Source organism: Podarcis gaigeae (genome assembly GCF_964106915.1).
Source record: "Podarcis gaigeae genome assembly, chromosome: 9".
Taxonomy (NCBI): Eukaryota; Metazoa; Chordata; class Lepidosauria; order Squamata; family Lacertidae; genus Podarcis; species Podarcis gaigeae.
Genome location: NC_139685.1, coordinates 74,256,978 through 74,275,166, shown reverse-complemented (window position 1 = coordinate 74,275,166; position 18,189 = coordinate 74,256,978). Strand labels below are relative to the sequence as shown.

At 47.5% G+C, this 18,189-nt stretch overlaps 1 protein-coding gene and 1 long non-coding RNA gene across 5 annotated transcripts; both read left to right on the top strand.

Annotated features, from left to right (window-relative positions):
* The first annotated feature begins 263 nt into the window (after positions 1–263).
* On the top strand, positions 264–17,204 carry PANK2 (pantothenate kinase 2). 4 transcript variants are annotated; one of them, XM_083756700.1, is made up of 7 exons: positions 264–461; positions 8,635–8,987; positions 10,767–11,020; positions 12,397–12,573; positions 13,486–13,609; positions 15,742–15,867; positions 16,566–17,204. In XM_083756700.1, exons 1-7 carry the CDS (start codon positions 398–400, stop codon positions 16,614–16,616), a joined length of 1,149 nt encoding a protein of 382 aa, XP_083612826.1. In that variant the 5' UTR covers positions 264–397; the 3' UTR covers positions 16,617–17,204. The 4 variants fall into 4 exon arrangements, with proteins under 4 accessions (XP_083612826.1, XP_083612825.1, XP_083612827.1 ...); XM_083756699.1 differs by lacking the exon at positions 264–461 and adding an exon at positions 518–820; XM_083756701.1 differs by lacking the exon at positions 264–461 and having other exon boundaries at positions 8,635–8,844.
* Positions 3,038–5,525, top strand: LOC310852003. The gene is made up of 2 exons (XR_014567944.1): positions 3,038–3,737; positions 3,973–5,525. It is a non-coding gene; the product is annotated as an uncharacterized lncRNA (long non-coding RNA).
* Positions 17,205–18,189: the final 985 nt, after the last annotated feature.

The window sequence follows — 18,189 nt, the reverse complement described above, 5'->3', positions numbered from 1 at the left end:
TCAAATGCTTTCTCCCCACACTCATTGATGTTTATTTTCTTTTTCATCAATTTCCTCACTTGAAATCTGAACATACCAACCCCCACCCCGCGCGCCCCAAATCTCTCCTTGCGGGGTAGCCATGGCTACCCGACGTGCCATTCGTCCGCTAGCCCCGCCCTTTTGTCGACAACCCTTCTTTCTCAGTGGAGGATAGGCGCGTCGCTCTCCCTTCCGGAGGAGCCGGTTGGCTACGACGATTCCGTTACACAGCCCGCCTCTTGAGGCCCGTTGTACCTGTATTTGCGTGCGTGTGGGCTGGCTCCTTGAATCGGCGGCTTTTCATTGGCGGGATTCGTTCTCCCTTGCCATTCATTGGAGGGATTTGGATCTCTCTTTTTTTGCGCCCACCCCTTGGATGCCTTCGCAAAGCCGCATTGGACATCTTCGCCCGTCGCTCCGCGCAAGGAAAGCTCTGATTGGTAGGCGGTTTGCTTCTCCCACCCCTCAAGGTTTCACAGAGGGGAGGAGGCGAAGGCGTTCGGCGCAAGCGCAGTGCCCGCCGTTTCCGCGGCGAATGGAGCCGCGCTGCGGATGGAGCCGCTGCAGAATGGAAGCGGCGAGGAGGGAGAGGAGGCGAGGCCGCCGGGCGCCATGGCGTCGGGGCGCGAAGCCGGACCCCCCGCGGAGCAACGGCTGAGGCGAAGCCCCGCCCCTGCGGCCCTGGCCGGGCGGCGGCGCAACAGCGCCTCTGGAAAGGCTGAGGCCGCGGAGCGTCGCGAGGAGCGCGCTGGCCCCGCCCCCCGGCCGCGCCTCGACTCCCTCCGCAAGAACCGCCCTCGTGAGTGGCTGCTAGGGGGCGCCGGGGGCGGGGCTTGTCCGGGAGGGGCGGGGCTTGGGAGAAGGGGAGGGGCCTCGCGGAGTTGGGGCGGGGCTCCCTATCAAAGAGCTAGGCATGGCTTGTCTTGAGCTTTCATTTATTATGATTAAAATTATATTAGTTTTTGTTGATTAAATTTGCATTCGATTTAATTATTTCATGAAATTTATACACCGCTAGATTGTGTAAAAAACCCTCAAAAAGATAAAATGAGGAACCATATTTTGCTCATTTCAGGATAGGATTAGATATCACATGGTTACCTTATTGTTCTGACTTCCTTCCACCTCCATTTTTTCTCTCTTACTGCATTTGCATCCCACCTTTTTTCTCTCCCTCCCTCCCTTCCTCAGCTCCATTTTAGTGTCACGACAACCCCATGAGGTTGAAAACAAAATTTTAAAAATTCCTTCCTGTAGCACCTTAGAGACCAGCTAAGTTTGTTATTGGTATGAGCTTTCGTGTGCCTTTTTCTTTTCTACGAAAAAATAGATAGTACCTACCTGTAACTAGAACCCATGAGGTTGGTTAGGTTGAGGGACTTCCCTCAAGGGCCTCTCTCAAGTTTTGTGACTGCGTGAGGGTCTGAACCCTGGTCTTCCAGCTCCTAGTTAAACGCTCTGACCACTACCCTGCCCTGGCACTTCACAAGAACCTTGTTGATGTAGATTAGGGGGAGAGAGAGAGAGAGAGGTGGATATTGCTGGCTCAGAATTGCCTGTGGAGCTCCATGAATGAGTGCATTCGAACTTGAGTCTCCCTGGTCCTCATACAAATATTTTGGTGGCTAGAATTTGCAGGCGGAGCTATATAAATTGTAGCTTGAGAAAGGAAAGATTGTGTTATCTGTGGCAGTTGATAAGAAAAAGAAGAGGCTTGTGACTGCTTTTATTTATTTAACCCGGGAATTTCCAACAAAGCTTACACAATTTCCAAATTCAGAAAGCAAAATTAAAGTACAGTGGTGCCCCGCAAGACGAATGCCTCGCAAAACGAAAAATGTGCAAGACGAAAGGGTTTTGCGGTTTTTGCGTCGCTTCGCTAGACGAATTTCCCTATGGGCTTGCTTCGCAAGACCAAATGTCTTGCGAGTTCTTGCAAGTTTTTTTCCTTTTTCTTAAAGCCGCTAAGTCGTTAATAGCCGCTAAGCCGTTAATAGCCGCTAAGCCGCTAATAGCTGTGCTTCGCAAGATGAAAAAACCGCAAGATGAAGAGACTCACGGAACGGATTAATTTCGTCTTGCGAGGCACCACTGTACGGTGTAGTAATTTAAAGTAGTATACTGGCTATGTACTGCTCCCATTGGAGATTGCATCTAAACCTAACAAACCCAGTGCAGCTAAACCGAATGGAATGGCATTAAAAAGCGGAGGGGAGGCCTTTTACAGTTGGGGGGAGCCACTACTGAGAGAGCTCTGTTGCTGGTAGCCTAAGGTTACCAGATTTTTTTCAGTGAATCCGGGGACATTTAAAATAAATAAATACATACCTACTACAAGTTCGGGACATTGATGTTGCAGCGATGGCAGTGTCAGAGGGGCGGCTGCCACCTTGACCTCAACTGCCACCTTTCCCCTTCCTTTGAGGCTTTTATCTCCTTTCTCTATGAGCCTGGGCAGCCCCTGAGTTGTTGGTTCTTCGGTGATGGTGGTGGAGAAGCAGTGTGCGGTGGGTCAGGCATGAAAGGCAGAGAAGGAGGGCCGAGAGCAGCAGTGGCGGTGAGGCTCGGGCAGCGCGATACCTCCCTTCCCATCAGAGCAGCCCCAATCCCATTCCTACTTGCGTGCAAGCAGGAGGGGGAGGGGATCCCTCAGCTGGGAAGGGAGGCTTCCCGTTGCCTAACTGAGAGATCCCTGCCCCTTCTTGCTTGCACGCAAGCTCTGATAGGCAGCGTGAAGCCTCCCTTCACAGCTTAGTTGCTGGGATCAGGGAAGGTGGAGGCAGCCTGGCAGCTGCATCTTAGAGCCCCTGCACCACCATCACATGGGGACTTCCGAGCAGCTCCTGAATCCAGCCAGAGCCAACTGCTCCGGGCTGCTGAGACTGCCACCACTGAGTTTCCCGGGGACATTAGATGAAATCCGGGGACATTCGGGGGATGGAATTTGTCCGGAGACCTATTCGCAAATTCGGGGACTGTCCCCAGGGAACGGGGACGTCTGGTAACCCTATGGTAGCCACTTGTACCTCAGATGGCTGAGGAACCCAGAGATGAAAGTTTAGTGTAATGCAGAGGCAGGGAATCAAATAAAATACTGTGAAACAGTGCTATGAGATTCTGTGTGAAGCATGCTCTGCTTATTTAGATATTACACATTCATGGACTTTCATAAATCTAACAGAGGAAATCTTGTTTCTAAATGTTTTTTTAAAAAATACATATACAATTGGGTCATGTATGGCATCAACTTTAGTACGTGGGCATTTTTGAAGACCAATTCTGTATCTGACATTACACCACTGCCATCTTGTTCATTCTATGCTCCTATAATGGATGCCACATGGCTTATGCCATAAGAAACCCATTTATCTTAAAGGATGCCATGAGATTGTTTGCTGAAACAGGTTTATGTGGCTATTTTTCCTGAATGTACATACATGCCAGCAAGCTGAAAAACTCTGGAATTCATTGTCTGAATAAACACGAGGCTTCTATCAGGATGGCAGGCATGAAAAAGCTGACTCTGAATCTTGAGCCTGTCCATAATTGTTATAGAAGAATCTTGTGTTTGTAGCTCAAGAACTAGGGATAGATGCTGTTCTGGTTTAATGAGTCTAGAGTTGAAAAGAGTGTGGCTTTTTTCAAAAAAAGAATGTGTTGATGAGCTAGCCCTGCCTTCTGCAACTTGGTGCCCTCAAAATGTTTTGGATTACAGTGTACCTCAGGTTACATATGCTTCAGGTTACATACGCTTCAGGTTACAGACTCCGCTAACCCAGAAATAGTGCTTCAGGTTAAGAACTTTGCTTCAGGTTGAGAACAGAAATCAGGCTCCGGTGGCAGCAGGAGGCCCCATTAGCTAAAGTGGTGCTTCAGGTTAAGAACAGTTTCAGGTTAAGTACGGACCTCCGGTTTGAATTAAGTACTTAACCCGAGGTACCACTGTACAAGCCCCATCAGTCTCAGTTGCCACATTCTGATTTAGAGGAAGTGGTGGTGTTCATTAGGAAATGAATACATAAGGTTGGCAGATGTTTGCTGGAGGTCTTGAGTGGGGCAAAATCTCAGTGAAGGTGCAAAAGGAGAAAGTAAAAGGGGGAAGGAGCTGACGGGGTGTCATTGTTGCAAATGGGGTTCAAGGAACGATGCCATAAGACTGCCTTTGTTGGGCACTTGCGCGTTGCAATTAATTCGAGCTGAAAGGGATGTTGACACTTAGCTGCAGAAATCATGCCTGGTTTGCTGTGTTCAAAGGGTTGCTTTGCATATTTTCAGCGGCTCCCTATATCCCCCTTCACCAACTATCTGAATGTTAGGTTGATGAAATAATTACATAATTGCAAATCCTCCTGCTGCAGCTGATAAACTGCAAAGAAAATGGAGGCCCTGGCACAGGGGCTGGGAAAATTTGTTTCTTTGGTTTAGCTGCAGTTTTCTGCATCTCAGGACTGTTGCTTGTTTGAATGCTGTTAGTCATGCAAAAAATTCTGCCGGACACACAGATCTGCCTGAATTGTGCTTGATCATTATCCATGCTGGGATACAGCTGGCAATCATGTTGCACATCTGTAAATACTATTCAGGCAGTTTCTGGGGTGATACTAGATGATGCAGTTCAATATGTTCTGAAGGTTTAGGTTTTTTAAAGTGTGATTTGAAGCCATTTTGGTAAATCTAGCCTTTTCCTCACTTGCACCTGAGCATTTGGTATATAAGGTTCTCGGGCATCTTTCCTGCCTGAAAAGTAAAACATTTTGTTGGTAGGAATCATGTCTACATAAAGCTACGTATGCATGGCAGTTGTGATGGTGTGGAAATGGCTTTTTGTGCATGCTTAATATCAGTCTAGGTACTCAGCACAGGTAGAAGCAAAACAAATGACTCCTTCCTTGGAGGTTTTTAAGCAGAGGTTGGATGGCCATCTGTCATGTATTAGTTGAGATTCCTTCATTGCAGGGGGTTGGACTAGATGACCCTTGGATACCTTCCAACGCTACAATTCTGTGTTAATGCCTGATATGAGACACACATATGTATAAAATATATTTTAAAAAGATATGAGACATATGTTGTTCACATGGTCATGCTTTTCAGATTATTGTCTTCCAATGAACTACTCTATTCCCAACTTTTGAATGAAAAGTGTAATGTCGGTGGACAACAAAAGAGGTTTAAAGACACTCTCAAGGCAAATCTTTAAAAATGTAGTATAAACACCGACAATTGGGAAACACTGGCCTGCGAGTGCTCCAGTTGGAGAAGAGCCTTGACCAAAGGTGTCATGGGCTTTGAAGACGCTCGAACTCAGGACGCAAGGCAGAAACGTGCTAAGAAGAAGGCACGCTTCGCAAATCCACACCGTGATCAACTCCCGCCTAGAAACCTATGTCCCCACTGTGGAAGGATGTGTGGATCCAGAATTGGCCTCCATAGTCACGTACGAATACACCGTTGAAACTGTATTCATGGAAGACAATCTTACTTGGCTACGAGTGATCGCCAAAGAAGAAGAATGAGAGACAGTTCCTATAAAAATGCAGCTCCTATAAAAGAATTGGAGCCCCTTTCATAAAAGTCCCTCCCTCAAAGAAATGCAATGCAGCTGGGTCTGTTTTTCCTGCTATTAAAAAAGAAAAAGAAAAAAAGGTCTAGCCAATGGAATGTCACAAAGCAGATATATTGCAGGCCTTCAGTGGAGGCCAGCTTGTGGGATGAATTCATTTTATACGTGAGGCAGGATTGGAGTAACTGAGCCTGAAAGTACAATGGCTGCAAGTCATTATCTTTACCTTCTGCCAAGAAAATGTCTTGGTTGGAGATAGTATCCCTTTCCACCCCACCATCCTCATGCAGAATTGATTTGTGCGCCAGCACTGGCTAGGGGGGAGATCACACGTCCTAAAACAGAGAGGCTGGAGGATCATGGGAATCCTGACAGTGGAAGTTGCTAGTTCTTGCCAGTCGTCCCCCACCGCCAGACTTCAAAGGCACATGCAGTAGTGTTCTTTGTGTGTAAAAGAATCAGGAAGAGAAGTTATTTTAAAAACAAAAGTATTTTGTATAAGTGTAAGTTGTGCAAGACCAAAATTGTGGTCTTTGGGAAACATAGCCCCTGATTCAAATGGAAAGTGGACCAGCAGGAATTTGGAGTAAGAGTGTTCCTTTAGACACAGTCGTGGAAGGGACATTTGATTTGTAAGTCCCGTTGCCTCTCAGTGATGTCCTCCTCTGTCTCCCATGTTACTACAACTTGGAGTCGACCAACGAAGTTGACTGCTGGGGGACTCGGGGAAAACAAAGTGAGGAACTTCTTTACACAGCACATAGTGAAACGATGGAATTGACTTCTGCAAAATGTGATGGTGGCTGCCAGCTTGTGTGTGGCTTTAAAAAGTGGATTAGATCAGTCCATGGAGTCTAAAGCTATAAATGACTGCTAGTCATTTGCTGACCCCTTCAGGAGTCTCAAAGCGGCTAACATTCTCCTTTCCCTTCCTCCCCCACAACAAACACTCTGTGAGGTGAGTGGGGCTGAGAGACTTCAAAGAAGTGTGACTGGCCCAAGGTTACCCAGCAGCTGCATGTGGAGGAGCGGAGACGCGAACCTGGTTCACCAGATTACGAGACTACCGCTCTTAACCACTACACCACACTGGCTCTTCCTATGCCCCACCAATAACCCAGGGATGCATTTTAAACAAAAGGACACACTCTACTCATGTAAAAACACAATGATTCCCGGACTGTCCGCAGGATTTAGAAGGTGATTGGGCCGCATCCGGCTCCCGGGCCTTAGTTTGCCTACCCGTGTCTCATGCCTCTGAATGCCAGGTGCTGGGAATGACAGTGCGAGAGGGCTGCTGGCGTCTAGCCCTGCTTCAGCTGGATAGCTCAGTTGGTTAGAGCATGGTGCTGATAATGCCAAGGTTTCAGGTTCGATCCCCATAAGGGACAGCTGTATAGTCTTGCATTGCACGGGGTTGAACTAGATTGGGGTTTCCCAAACTTGGGTCTCCAGCTGTTTTCAGACTACAGTTCCCATCATCCCTGACCACTGGTCCTGCTAGCTAGGGATGATAGGAGTTGTAGTCCAGAAACAGCTGTGGCCCTGCCAACCACTGGTATGTGGCTCCAACAAGAAAATTACCGCAAGGCAACGTTGCCCTTGAAATGTTCTTCTCCCATTTTAAACATTGGCTTCTTTTAGGAATCCTTGTGAATCTAGGAAGCAGCATTTAATACCTCTTCTGTACGTGGCCGCAGAGGAAGTGAGGGAGAATGCATTTCTCACTCTGGCAAATGTACTTAATGCTTCTAACTTTCGCTCTTCTTATGCTAGAACAGCAACAAATAGTTCTTAGGTAAAGGTAAAGGTACCCCTGCCCGTACAGGCCAGTCTTGACAGACTCTGGGGTTGTGCGCCCATCTCACTCAAGAGGCCAGGGGCCAGCGCTGTCCGGAGACACTTCCGGGTCACGTGGCCAGCGTGACATCGCTGTTCTTAACACGGCCATTAATATGTGCTTTGGGTAGTTTCCTGAACTGTTATTTTAGCTTTGATTTTGAGAAACAAGTGACCTGGTAACATCACTTGCAACCACCTTCATTCTGGTTTACTGACTGTCTCATTAATAGCATGGTTTCCGGGGGGGGGGGCGTAATCTGGAGCGGTAATTGTAGTTTACAGTCACTATCTGTAGTGCTATTTATTTCAATGGGTTAGTCAGGAACAGCTGGTTGGCATATATGGATTTATACACCATGTACGTTTAACTAATGGGCAGGCCTTGCCAGGTCAGAAGTTTGGGTATAAATGTAAAAACAAAGAACAGTTCAAATTAGTTACTTATAGCAGGCATTTCCAGCCTTGAACATTGGAATGATCAGATCTTCCACACCTGGCTTTGGTAATAAAACTAGTCATTTTGTCTGTGGAGGGTGTTAATAAATTCTGTTGGTTTTGTACTTGATGTGTGTTTTGTGAACTGCAAGCCCTTTTTTCCTTTAGACTCTCTTTCCATTCAGCTTCCCAACGCTCAGCCTTCTTGCCCACCCCCAACTTCCTTTCTCTTACGCATTTGCAGTTCTTTCCCTAATGTGGCAGAAACCATGTAGCTTTGCCAAGTTTCTAATTCATGTGTTGATGCTAGAAGGTATGTGAACATTCTGCAGTGTCATGACAGTTCAGCAAGTGGTTGGGGTGAGCCCTTGTCAACTGGGGGGGACGGCAACTGGGTTTTATTTTTATTTATTAAATTTGTATACCGCCCTTCATCCATAGATCTCGGGGCAGTTCACAGCATAAAATTGCAAGGTCAGTTTAGTCTCTTTAGAAATGTACAGTGGATGCTCGGGTTGCGAATGTGATCCGTGCAGGATGCACACTCGCAACCTGCATCTGCACATGCGCGGGTTGTGATTCGGTGCTTCTGTGCATGCGCAACGTGTGATTTAGTGACTGCTGAAACCCAGAAGTAACCCATTACGGTACTTCCGGGTTTCGGCAGTCCGCAACCCAAAAGAACACAACCTGAAGCGGCTGTAACCCCAGGTATGATTGTATAATAAAACACCACCCTTGTAATGATCCCTTTTCTCCCTTATTCCTTTCAGTCTTTCCTTGGTTTGGCTTGGATATTGGAGGGACCCTGGTGAAGCTAGTGTATTTTGAACCAAAAGACATCACCATGGAGGAAGAAGAGGAGGAAGTGGAGAATCTGAAGAGCATTCGGAAATACCTGACCTCCCACACTGCCTATGGCTCTACAGGCATTCGGGATGTTCACCTTGAGCTAAAGGACCTTATGCTGTGTGGACGTAAAGGCAATCTGCACTTTATACGCTTCCCTACTCATGACATGCCTGCTTTTATTCAAATGGGCAGTGAAAAGCACTTCTCAAGCCTCCACACTACCTTATGTGCCACAGGAGGTGGAGCATATAAATTTGAGCAGGACTTTCGCACAGTATGCAATTTTTGGCTTATATATTTTTAAGCTGCTATAGCACATGGTTAAAGCTTGCAAAACAGAGGTGCTGCATGTCTTCATAACCTCTGCGGCAGCTCTCTTTTGTAATGCTGTTTCCTGATTTTGAGTGTAAGGGCAGTGTGAAGTTGGTCTCTGCCAGGTGTGGGAAGCTTTTGGCCCGATAGATGTTGCTGAACTACAGCTCCCATCATCCCTGGCCATTGGCCATGCTGGTTGGGGCTGATGGGAGTTGTAGTTCAGCAGCATTTGAAGGGCTGGATCTACACTGATATGAAAAATGCTATAAAAATGCTTTAAAATTTAGCTCTCAATGCAATTGACCATTGGTGATGGATTGTTGCTCTACAGCGTCCTCTGGTATCACATTTTTATAACACCCTTATAATGTTATAATTAACCATTGTAGCTGAGTCCCTGGTTTGCTAGATGCAAACTTTTAACATTGTTCTTGCATTCCATGAAACAAAACTTCCATGAGAAAAACTCTGTGAGCCAGATGATTCTGCCAGCTATTGCTGCTCCATCACTGCCATCTCTTCAGGATCTTAACACTGCCTTCATCAGCCTCTGTTGCGCTCTAGATATTTTGGACTACAACTCCCATTGGCTCGTGCTGATAGGAGTTGAGGTCCAAAATATCTGGAGAGCACCAGGTTGGTGAAGGCTGGCTTAATGTAGGAGAGCTGACTAAAGAGTTTGTGTTGCACTGATTGTAGTGGTGACTGTTTTGGCTTCACCATTGGGTTGCAGGTTTGGTGTGCGCACAGAATGCTGCTGCTCAGAACCATGTTAGAAACGCTTTCTTAGGTAACCAAAGACAAGTGAGGGGGAAAGCAGTGAAAGGAGTTCCTTTGCATCCTCTCCATGTCTGCTTCAGCAGCTGTTCTTCATTCATTAGGCAGCGGTGCTGGTTTACGGCATGCCTATGATTTCACTGTGAATCATAGAATTTGGTGTATTCAACAGACCTTTGCTTCTCAGCTGCTTCCTCCCTCGTTCTAAACAAAAAAAGAGAATTGTATCTCATATGTATTGGGAAGGATGAATGTTGATGGTTAAATGTGGGCTAATTTAACAATCAACTCTCTTCCTTTCCGGCATCTTTGAACTATGTTTCTCTGTCTCTCTTGTTTTTGTTTACATCATTAGATGTTTCCTGTTTTTTGTGTGTGTTTCTTCTATTGTCCTGCCCATCCTGTTTTTCAGTTTCCAGAGATTAAACCTTCATGAAATCAGACTTCAGCGCTGTGGCTAAACTTCAGAGTAGCTACTGGTGTTTGGTTTCAGAGAGCCTAAATCATAATCCTCCGTGAGGGCTGTCATTCCTTTGCCTCATGGCTGTTTGCCCCATTTCTCCATTTGCCTCAACTCCTCTGTTAGTTTGCAGTTACTGGACTCGGCTTATTTTATTAAGCTATTTTTACCCAGCAGTTGCCAGGGCCCTCAGAGATGCTTTAAAACACATACAATTCATAAAAGCAATAGAATCAGCTTATAATAATCATGCCCCCCCCATTAACCCACCTTTCATCAAAGCAAATAATTGTTTGCTAGCATTGATGGTGGTGAACTTTCAGGCTTTGCCATTTCTAATACTGAAACTCAAAGGGTCCTCATTTGTGGTTGGCCAGTGTTTCTAAGTGCTGAGAGAGAATGGAAGGGGGGGGGACCTGTAAGCTGCTTGATGAAACCCTCCAGGCCTTCCTTGGAGTGTTTCAATATCTAGTTTTCTTCAAAGCTTGTTTCTCCAAACAGGTGAGTGACCTCCAGCTTCGCAAAATGGATGAACTGGACTGCCTTATTAGAGGAGTGCTGTACATTGATTCGGTTGGGTTCAACGGACACTCGGAGTGCTACTATTTTGAGAACCCAACCGATCCCGAGAGGTGCCAGAAGCTCCCCTTCAACTTGGAGAACCCCTACCCTCTTTTGCTGGTGAACATTGGATCCGGGGTCAGCATCCTGGCTGTCTATTCTAAAGACGATTACAAGCGGGTGACTGGGACCAGGTGAGCTTTGAAAGCGTAATGCTTTCCCTTTCAGATCTGCTAAGCGAGTCCGGACCACGAATCAAGTGACTTGCAGTCCATGTGCATGGCTAGGTGATACCTCTGGTGTCAGATGGGCATAGTGAAGCTGCATCATGCACAGTGGTACCTTGGATTAAGAACTTAGGTCCGTTCTTAACCTGAATCTGTTCTTAACCTGAGGTACCACTTTAGCTAATGGGGCCTCCCGCTGCGCAGCCACCACACGATTTCTGTTCTTATCCTGAAGCAGAGTTCTTAACCCGAGGTACTACTTCTGGGTTAGCAGAGTCTGTAACCTGAAGCATCTGAACCCGAGGTACCGCTGTAGCTGCTGAGGCTGCAGTTCTGTTCATCTGGCATCGAGGCCTATTTACCATAATGGGACTTATTTTGGAGAAAACATGCCTCGGGTTGAGCTGCAAGATTGTCATCTGCTCCCTTTTCTCTGTGAGGTTGTAAAAAATTTAAGGATTTTGCCACATCCTCACATCTCTCATGAGGCTAGCGTGGAGGCCTGTGCCGTGATATTGTCTATTAACCGTATTTTTCATCCCATAGGACGCTCCGTCCCATAGGACGCACCTACTTTTTTGGGGGGAAATAAAGGAATTTCCCCCCCTTTATTTCCCCTCCAAAACCAGTTCGGGGGAAAGTGGGATGGCGGTGCTGTGCCTCCCTGCTGTCCTCAGAGCTTGTGGGGCTGGCCGATGTCTGCCCGGTGCGAGGGGCGCTCTGCTTCAGGGCGCCCCGCGCGTCGGGTGGCAGGCTACTGTCCGCAGCATGGGGAGCCCTGCGGATGTCTGCCCGGCACCAGGGACGCTCTGCTTCAGGGCGCCCCACGCGCCCCCCAGTGTGCAAGGCTGGCTGACACCTGCGTGAAGCACGGGGCGTCCTCCAAAGGGCACCCCGTGCTCCGCACTGCTGGCTGCTGCCCGCAAGCCATGTGCGCCCGGGCAGAGATCCCCCGGGTGCGCAAGGCTTGCCGACACCTGCGTGAAGCACGGGGCGTCCTCTGGAGGGCGCCCCATGCTCCGTGCTGCAGGCTGCCGTGCAAGGCTTGCGGATAGCTTCCTGGAGCCTGGAGAGCGAGAGGAGTCCATGCGCACTGACCCCTCTCACTCTCAAGGCATCAGCGAAAGCCTGCATTCGCCCCATAGGACGCACACACATTTCCCCTTCATTTTTGGAGGGGAAAAAGTGCGTCCTATAGGGCGAAAAATACGGTAGTTAACTTCATTTTTGCTGGGTTAAATCACAGGCGTCTTGTCCTGCAAGTTGTTGGTCTTCTCCTCCCGCTCCACCCAACGCTTTCACAGGATGGTAGAAGTGATTTGTGTGTCTTGTTTCTTTGCTAGCCTTGGAGGAGGAACCTTTTTTGGTCTCTGCTGCCTGCTGACTGGCTGCTCCACCTTTGAAGAGGCCCTCGAAATGGCAGCCAACGGGGACAGCACCAAAGTGGACAAACTAGTGCGGGACATTTACGGAGGAGACTATGAGAGATTTGGGCTGCCGGGTTGGACGGTAGCATCCAGGTAAGGCCGCACCTGGTGTTTCAGTAGGGGGCATGAGGCAGCTTGAATAGCCCTTCCCCATCTGTTTGGTTTTGGCAACCTGGGAAAAGGTGGCTTCTGAATGAGCCTCTCAATGTCAGTTTTGGGGAATTGCAAATTGGGAGAGCTCTGTTGAGCTCATGTCCTTGCAGGCTTCCAGTTGGCTACTGCAGACTAGATGGGTCTCTAGTCTCATTCTGCCATGAACCTTCCTTACGTTTTTATGTTTTTAGCTATTGTAGCGCACTGCATTTAATTGTTTTGCTCGACCAGAGCCTTTTGACATGGGGTAAGCTAAGAATCAGACAAACGAAAACTTGTGTCAACCCTGAAACAGAGCAGCAGTTGTCTTTATTTTGCTTCAGATGAATGAGCATAGGAAGTACCAATAGGACCCAAGAGAAGAATTGCGTCTCTAAGGTTCTTATGCCCATATTCCCCAGTTTATAGACTGCTGGCTTCCTCAGGCTTGAGGAGTGTGTCTTGTAGCCTGTGGAAGTGTGGGCTTGGAGGAGGGAGGTGAATCAGGCATGGGAATAGCCCAACTTTCACTCCAGTGCCACTTTTAACCGGCAAGGGGCTTCAGCTCAGCACCTGAATGCATGGGAATTCACACTTGATCCTGAGGGTGTTGGGTACCAACTCTTGGAAAAGCTTCTATGGACCCAGTAGAATAGACTCGCTCCCACGAAAGTTGGTGGACTATCCTTCCTTAGAGGTTTTTAAGCTGAGGCCAGATGACCGTCTGTCAAGGATGATTCAGTGGGTTGGACTAGATGAGGCTTGGGTCCCTTCCAACTCTGATTCTAGGAACTGAAAGTTGGCAATCCCGTATGTTTCTCATGTAAATGGATTTTCAGGTGGGGGAAAAATTGTGCACAATTTTCTGTCCAGCTTTGGAAACATGATGAGCAAGGAGAAGCGAGAGGCAGCTAGCAAGGAAGACTTGGCGAGAGCGGCTTTGATCACCATCACGAATAACATCGGCTCCATAGCACGGATGTGTGCGCTTAATGAGGTATGGAAAGAGAGGAGCCGGGGAGCCAGTCAAGGGAAGTGTGTGCTTTTCAGTTCCTCATGGTCCTCTTGGTGGGGGCTGGGAATGCCTTCTGAAAGCACTATCTGTCTTGTTGTGGTCTGTCGTGAATGAGCAGCCAACTGCTTTGTGCTTCCCACTTTGCTCCTCTCCTGCCACGAGCTGGAGAAATAAACCAGGAATCTTTGGTTTCCCGTTACATCTGAACGAAAGATGGTGGTTGGCTGCTCATTTACAAACCACAGTCAGCAAACTGCCCCTTAAGCTGTGGTTTGTGGTTGGCTTGCTGACTGTGGCTTCTTAGGGAGTAGCAAAAGCCAGGATCCCTGCTTTGAATGTTTCCCGCCTTCCTTTCACACGGGGAGGGGGGGGGCATGTTTATTGCCGGGGGGGAGCAAAGTGAGAATGATCAGGCAGCATGCACAATAAACACTGATAACCCAGAGAGTCTGGCTTAGCGTTGTGTGTGAATGTGAACAATGAGTAAAGAGCTGTCTTTTTGCTCCGGTGAGCAGTGAGAATTGCTGATTCTGAGGCCCTGCACTGCACCATGGTCCAGCAATGCCTCTGAGCCACTTCCTGTTGCTGTCGAGATGTGCTGGGCAGCATTGACTAGGGATATTGTAAACCTGTTCCAAACCAAGCTAAATAATGTTTCCAGGTTTCCGATGAACCCCACTGTTAGATTGTAAACGGTACAGAGAGCTTCCTTTTCTGAGGGTAGTCAGGAGAGACAGACAGGAGGATCTTTGGAGTCACTGCTGCTTCTAAAAGAGATAAAACTCCCTCTCGAGGCTGAGGACTTCAGCCAAGGAAGAGGGAGCGTGCCAGGAAGTAAGCTGTCTTGCAGCAAGAGTCGCTCCTCCTGTCCCAGCTTCTTGCGTGGCATTACCCGAGCTTGGTGCTTTCAGCTTCTTTACAGTGCTGCCTTGTTGCAATCATGTCAAGCAGCATTGTACAGGGCTATGAAAGAGCCAGGCCCTCTCATCTTTTGCCTTGGGGCATCCGTGGCACAGCAAGGAAGGTTAGCATCTCCTGCCACTGTAACCCATCACCTGATATAACAGCAGCTCCAAAGAGAAGCCTTTGGGGGACACTCAGTGGAGGTGTGCAGTATAATTGGAAAACCAGAGGCAAAGGTGACACTGTGGTAGGAAAGGGTTAGAGGAGGAAAGTGGTAACAGCCAGGACTTCAGCTTTACCTGATCTCAATTGCCCGCCTTCACCCCAGGTCTTAAGGTGAGTTGCTGATGCAGAAGTTCTTTCTGCAAGGTAGCTTGCACAATAGATATTGTGCTGACTTATTTCTCCTCTAGGATGTGAACTTCACACCACCCTACCCACCGTTGACCACTCCAGTCCCCCTCTCTTACTGGGCCCAGCTTCTCCTGTCCCTAGATCCCAGTTCTCTTTCCACTGATCCCTACTTGCCAAAGCAAACATGCCACCACCTTCACAGCAGGCGCCCTGACAGTTAATATTCTGTGACTGACACTTGTCCAGCAGCAGCAGTTCAGCCAGGGAATAAGGCAGGACCTCGAAGGCCACCAATCTTAAAACGTTTTCTGTCCGTAGGATGAAAACCAGCAGAAACCCCCAGGAATCAACTGTTCAGTTATTTTGCTCAAACGTCTCTTCTGTGAGGCCTGACCCCCCACTTCATTATCTCGTTCTCTATCCTAGCTTGTCCCATTTTGCTGCAACTAATTTCCACACTGCAATCTGTTCTCTCCCATCTGGACCAGGCTTGCACCCTCTAATAATTGCTTAGCTCCTGATCCTGGTGCTAACTTGGAAATGCAAAGCAGTGCAAAGTGTGGCTCGGGGGATATGATTCTCTTAACTAACTTAAACAACTGGGAAATGTTGGTGGTTGAGTGAGACACAAATGCAAGAACTAAATTGGCCTTCGGCAGCCTGGTGCCCTCCATAGAATGGACTACAGCTCCAGCCAGCTGGGACTGATGGGAGTTGTAGCCCAACGACATTGTGGGCTGCACTAGGTTGGCAAAGGCTAAACCAAATCAAGGAAATGGCAGGGTGCATGTTTTAAGCACGTTTGTTACTGTGAACAGAGATGTCAAGAGTCTTAACACTCCTTCCCCCTCTTGCAGAACATTAATCGGGTGGTTTTCGTGGGGAACTTCTTGCGTATCAACACAATCTCGATGAAGTTTCTGGCATATGCTTTGGATTATTGGTCAAAGGGGCAGTTGAAGGCCCTGTTTCTGGAACACGAGGTAGAGTCACATTGAAATGCAAGCGCCCTCATTCTTCCTCCCTCCCTTCCTCCTTCTTCCCCAACTATAGCCAAGGCGGGGTAGGGTGGGTGGTAACCACCCTGCAAATAGATTATCCACTGTTTCCATCTTTTGAATAAATGAAACGGGCGGGACCTGTTTCCATCTTTTATTTCAGTGCTGTGGCTCTCGTAATCTGACAGTTCAATAATCCTGAAAAACACTCTTTGTAATTATTATAATAATTAACTGGATTTAGAGCTTAACTATCCTGAGGACGCAGGGCGGTGAATAGCAATTTAGTAGGTCATATAAAAGGAGCAAAGAGGGGAGGAGGTTGGGTAATACCCAGATATATATGTGTGTGTGAGTGTGTGAGAGAGAGAGCTGAACTTAATAAAAAGAAGCCCCCCCCCCCACACTGAAAGCAAGTAGTTCATCTGAATGTGAGGGGCTTGTGAGGGGGGACTCAGCCAGTCTCAGAGCAAGTGTGTGACAGGGTCCTTGTTTTCCTTTCTGGCTCGGTGTGGTCACACATAGTGGTGTTTTTTTCTTTTTCTTTTTAAAGGATATCTAAGCAAACTACCATCACTTTAAAATCAAAGTAATGAATAGGCTGATCTTGATCTTTGGGGCAAGTGTATTTTGACAAGCAATCTGATCCTTTGCATTTGTGCTGGTTTCGTTTCTTTAAACAGGGCTACTTTGGAGCGGTTGGAGCTCTTTTGGAGCTTTTGAGTACATCCTGATTCGAGGTGGAGCCTGGGCCCAGGTTTTGCTGCTGGCAACGTCTACACCAAAGGGAACATCTCTGTTCATTCAGCTTTATTTGTAAGTGGGGGGGGGGCGGTCTTGTCTGTTTGACAAAGAACAGGAAGAAATAGTGAGTGACCTCAGCGATCAGTGCCGAAAAGGACAAAGGTGTGTGTGCTTTTTAAATAGCATAATCTGAATATAAACTAGTTTGTAAGAAGCCTATATCTGTTTATGCGAACTGTATTTGTCTTGCCTCTGGTAAAATACATGTTCAATCAGTCTTGCTTTGAGCAGCTCATGCCGTGAGGTGGCTGAGAGGGGGTCAGGGGCATGGTTGGTACAGGTTGTACTATTCTGAAAACCAGCCTTTGCCAGCCACCGGTGCCCCTGTAAGTTTTGGACAGCAGCTGCTGTTTTTGGAGGGCACTAGGTTGGCGGAGGCGGCTCAAAACCTATTTTTAAGTTCTGGTGTTTTTTTAACTTTCTAATCTTGTATGGACTCTTATTAATTTTCATCATAGCGCTGAACTGTGTAGAATATGAAAACAGACTTGAGATATTAAATCTATTTTTAAAAAGAAGAGTGTGCAGCCTTATTGCTTTGAAGAAAATTGCTTTCCTGTTTGTGTTCGTGTAAAGAAATTGGGGAGAAGGAAGGGGATCTGGGGAAGAGAAGGATTTAAGCCTGCATTCCCAGTTACGGCGACACAATCTGTCAACGTCCTTCTTCTGAAGAGGCCATCTTGGAACACGGGGAGGGTGGGGATCAGAAGCCACATTTTCAGGCTGCAAGTGAGCACCAAGCTGAGCCCATCATGTAGCCTAGAGTCACTCTAGCTCCCAGAATGTTAATGGACTACAACTCCCATCATCCCTGACCATTGGCTAAGATGGCTGGGGCTGATGGAAGTTGTAGTCCAACAACATCTGGGGACCCAAGGTCAAAGAAGATTGCTCTAGATCAGGGTTTCCCAGACTTAGGCCTCCAGCTGTTTTTGGACTACAATTTCCATCATTCCTGACCACTGGTCCTGCTAGCTAGGAATGATGGGAATTGTAGTCCAAAAATAGCTGGTGATCCAAGTTTGGGGAACCTTGCTCTAGATCACACTTCAGAAGATATGCTTTCCCTTGTGCCTAGGAAGTACTTTCCCCCCGCCCCCTAGCAGCAGCAATGTGCTCAGCAGAAACAGGCATGGGTGCATCTCTGATCCCATGCTGGAGCCTAGACTGCAGACCCTCCTCCTTGTACCATCGCATACCAAACATCCATGCTGCCACTGCTACCTGAGGCCCATGAGCTGTAGATGGACCACCTGTGGGTTGCGTGACCCAGTTATTGGGCATCTGTTGTAGTTGTTACGAGTAGAATTTACATGCCAAGGCAGTTCACAAATAAATAGAAGCCGACAGCATCATAACAAGGATGAAACAAAAAATACAGCTGCCTGTAATTAAAACACATAGTAAAACAAGTACACAAAACACCAGTAATTAACATCCTTTGAAGCAGCAAGGCAAGAGATGAAGGAAACGTTTGTCTAAATAGGTGAGTCTTCAAGAGCC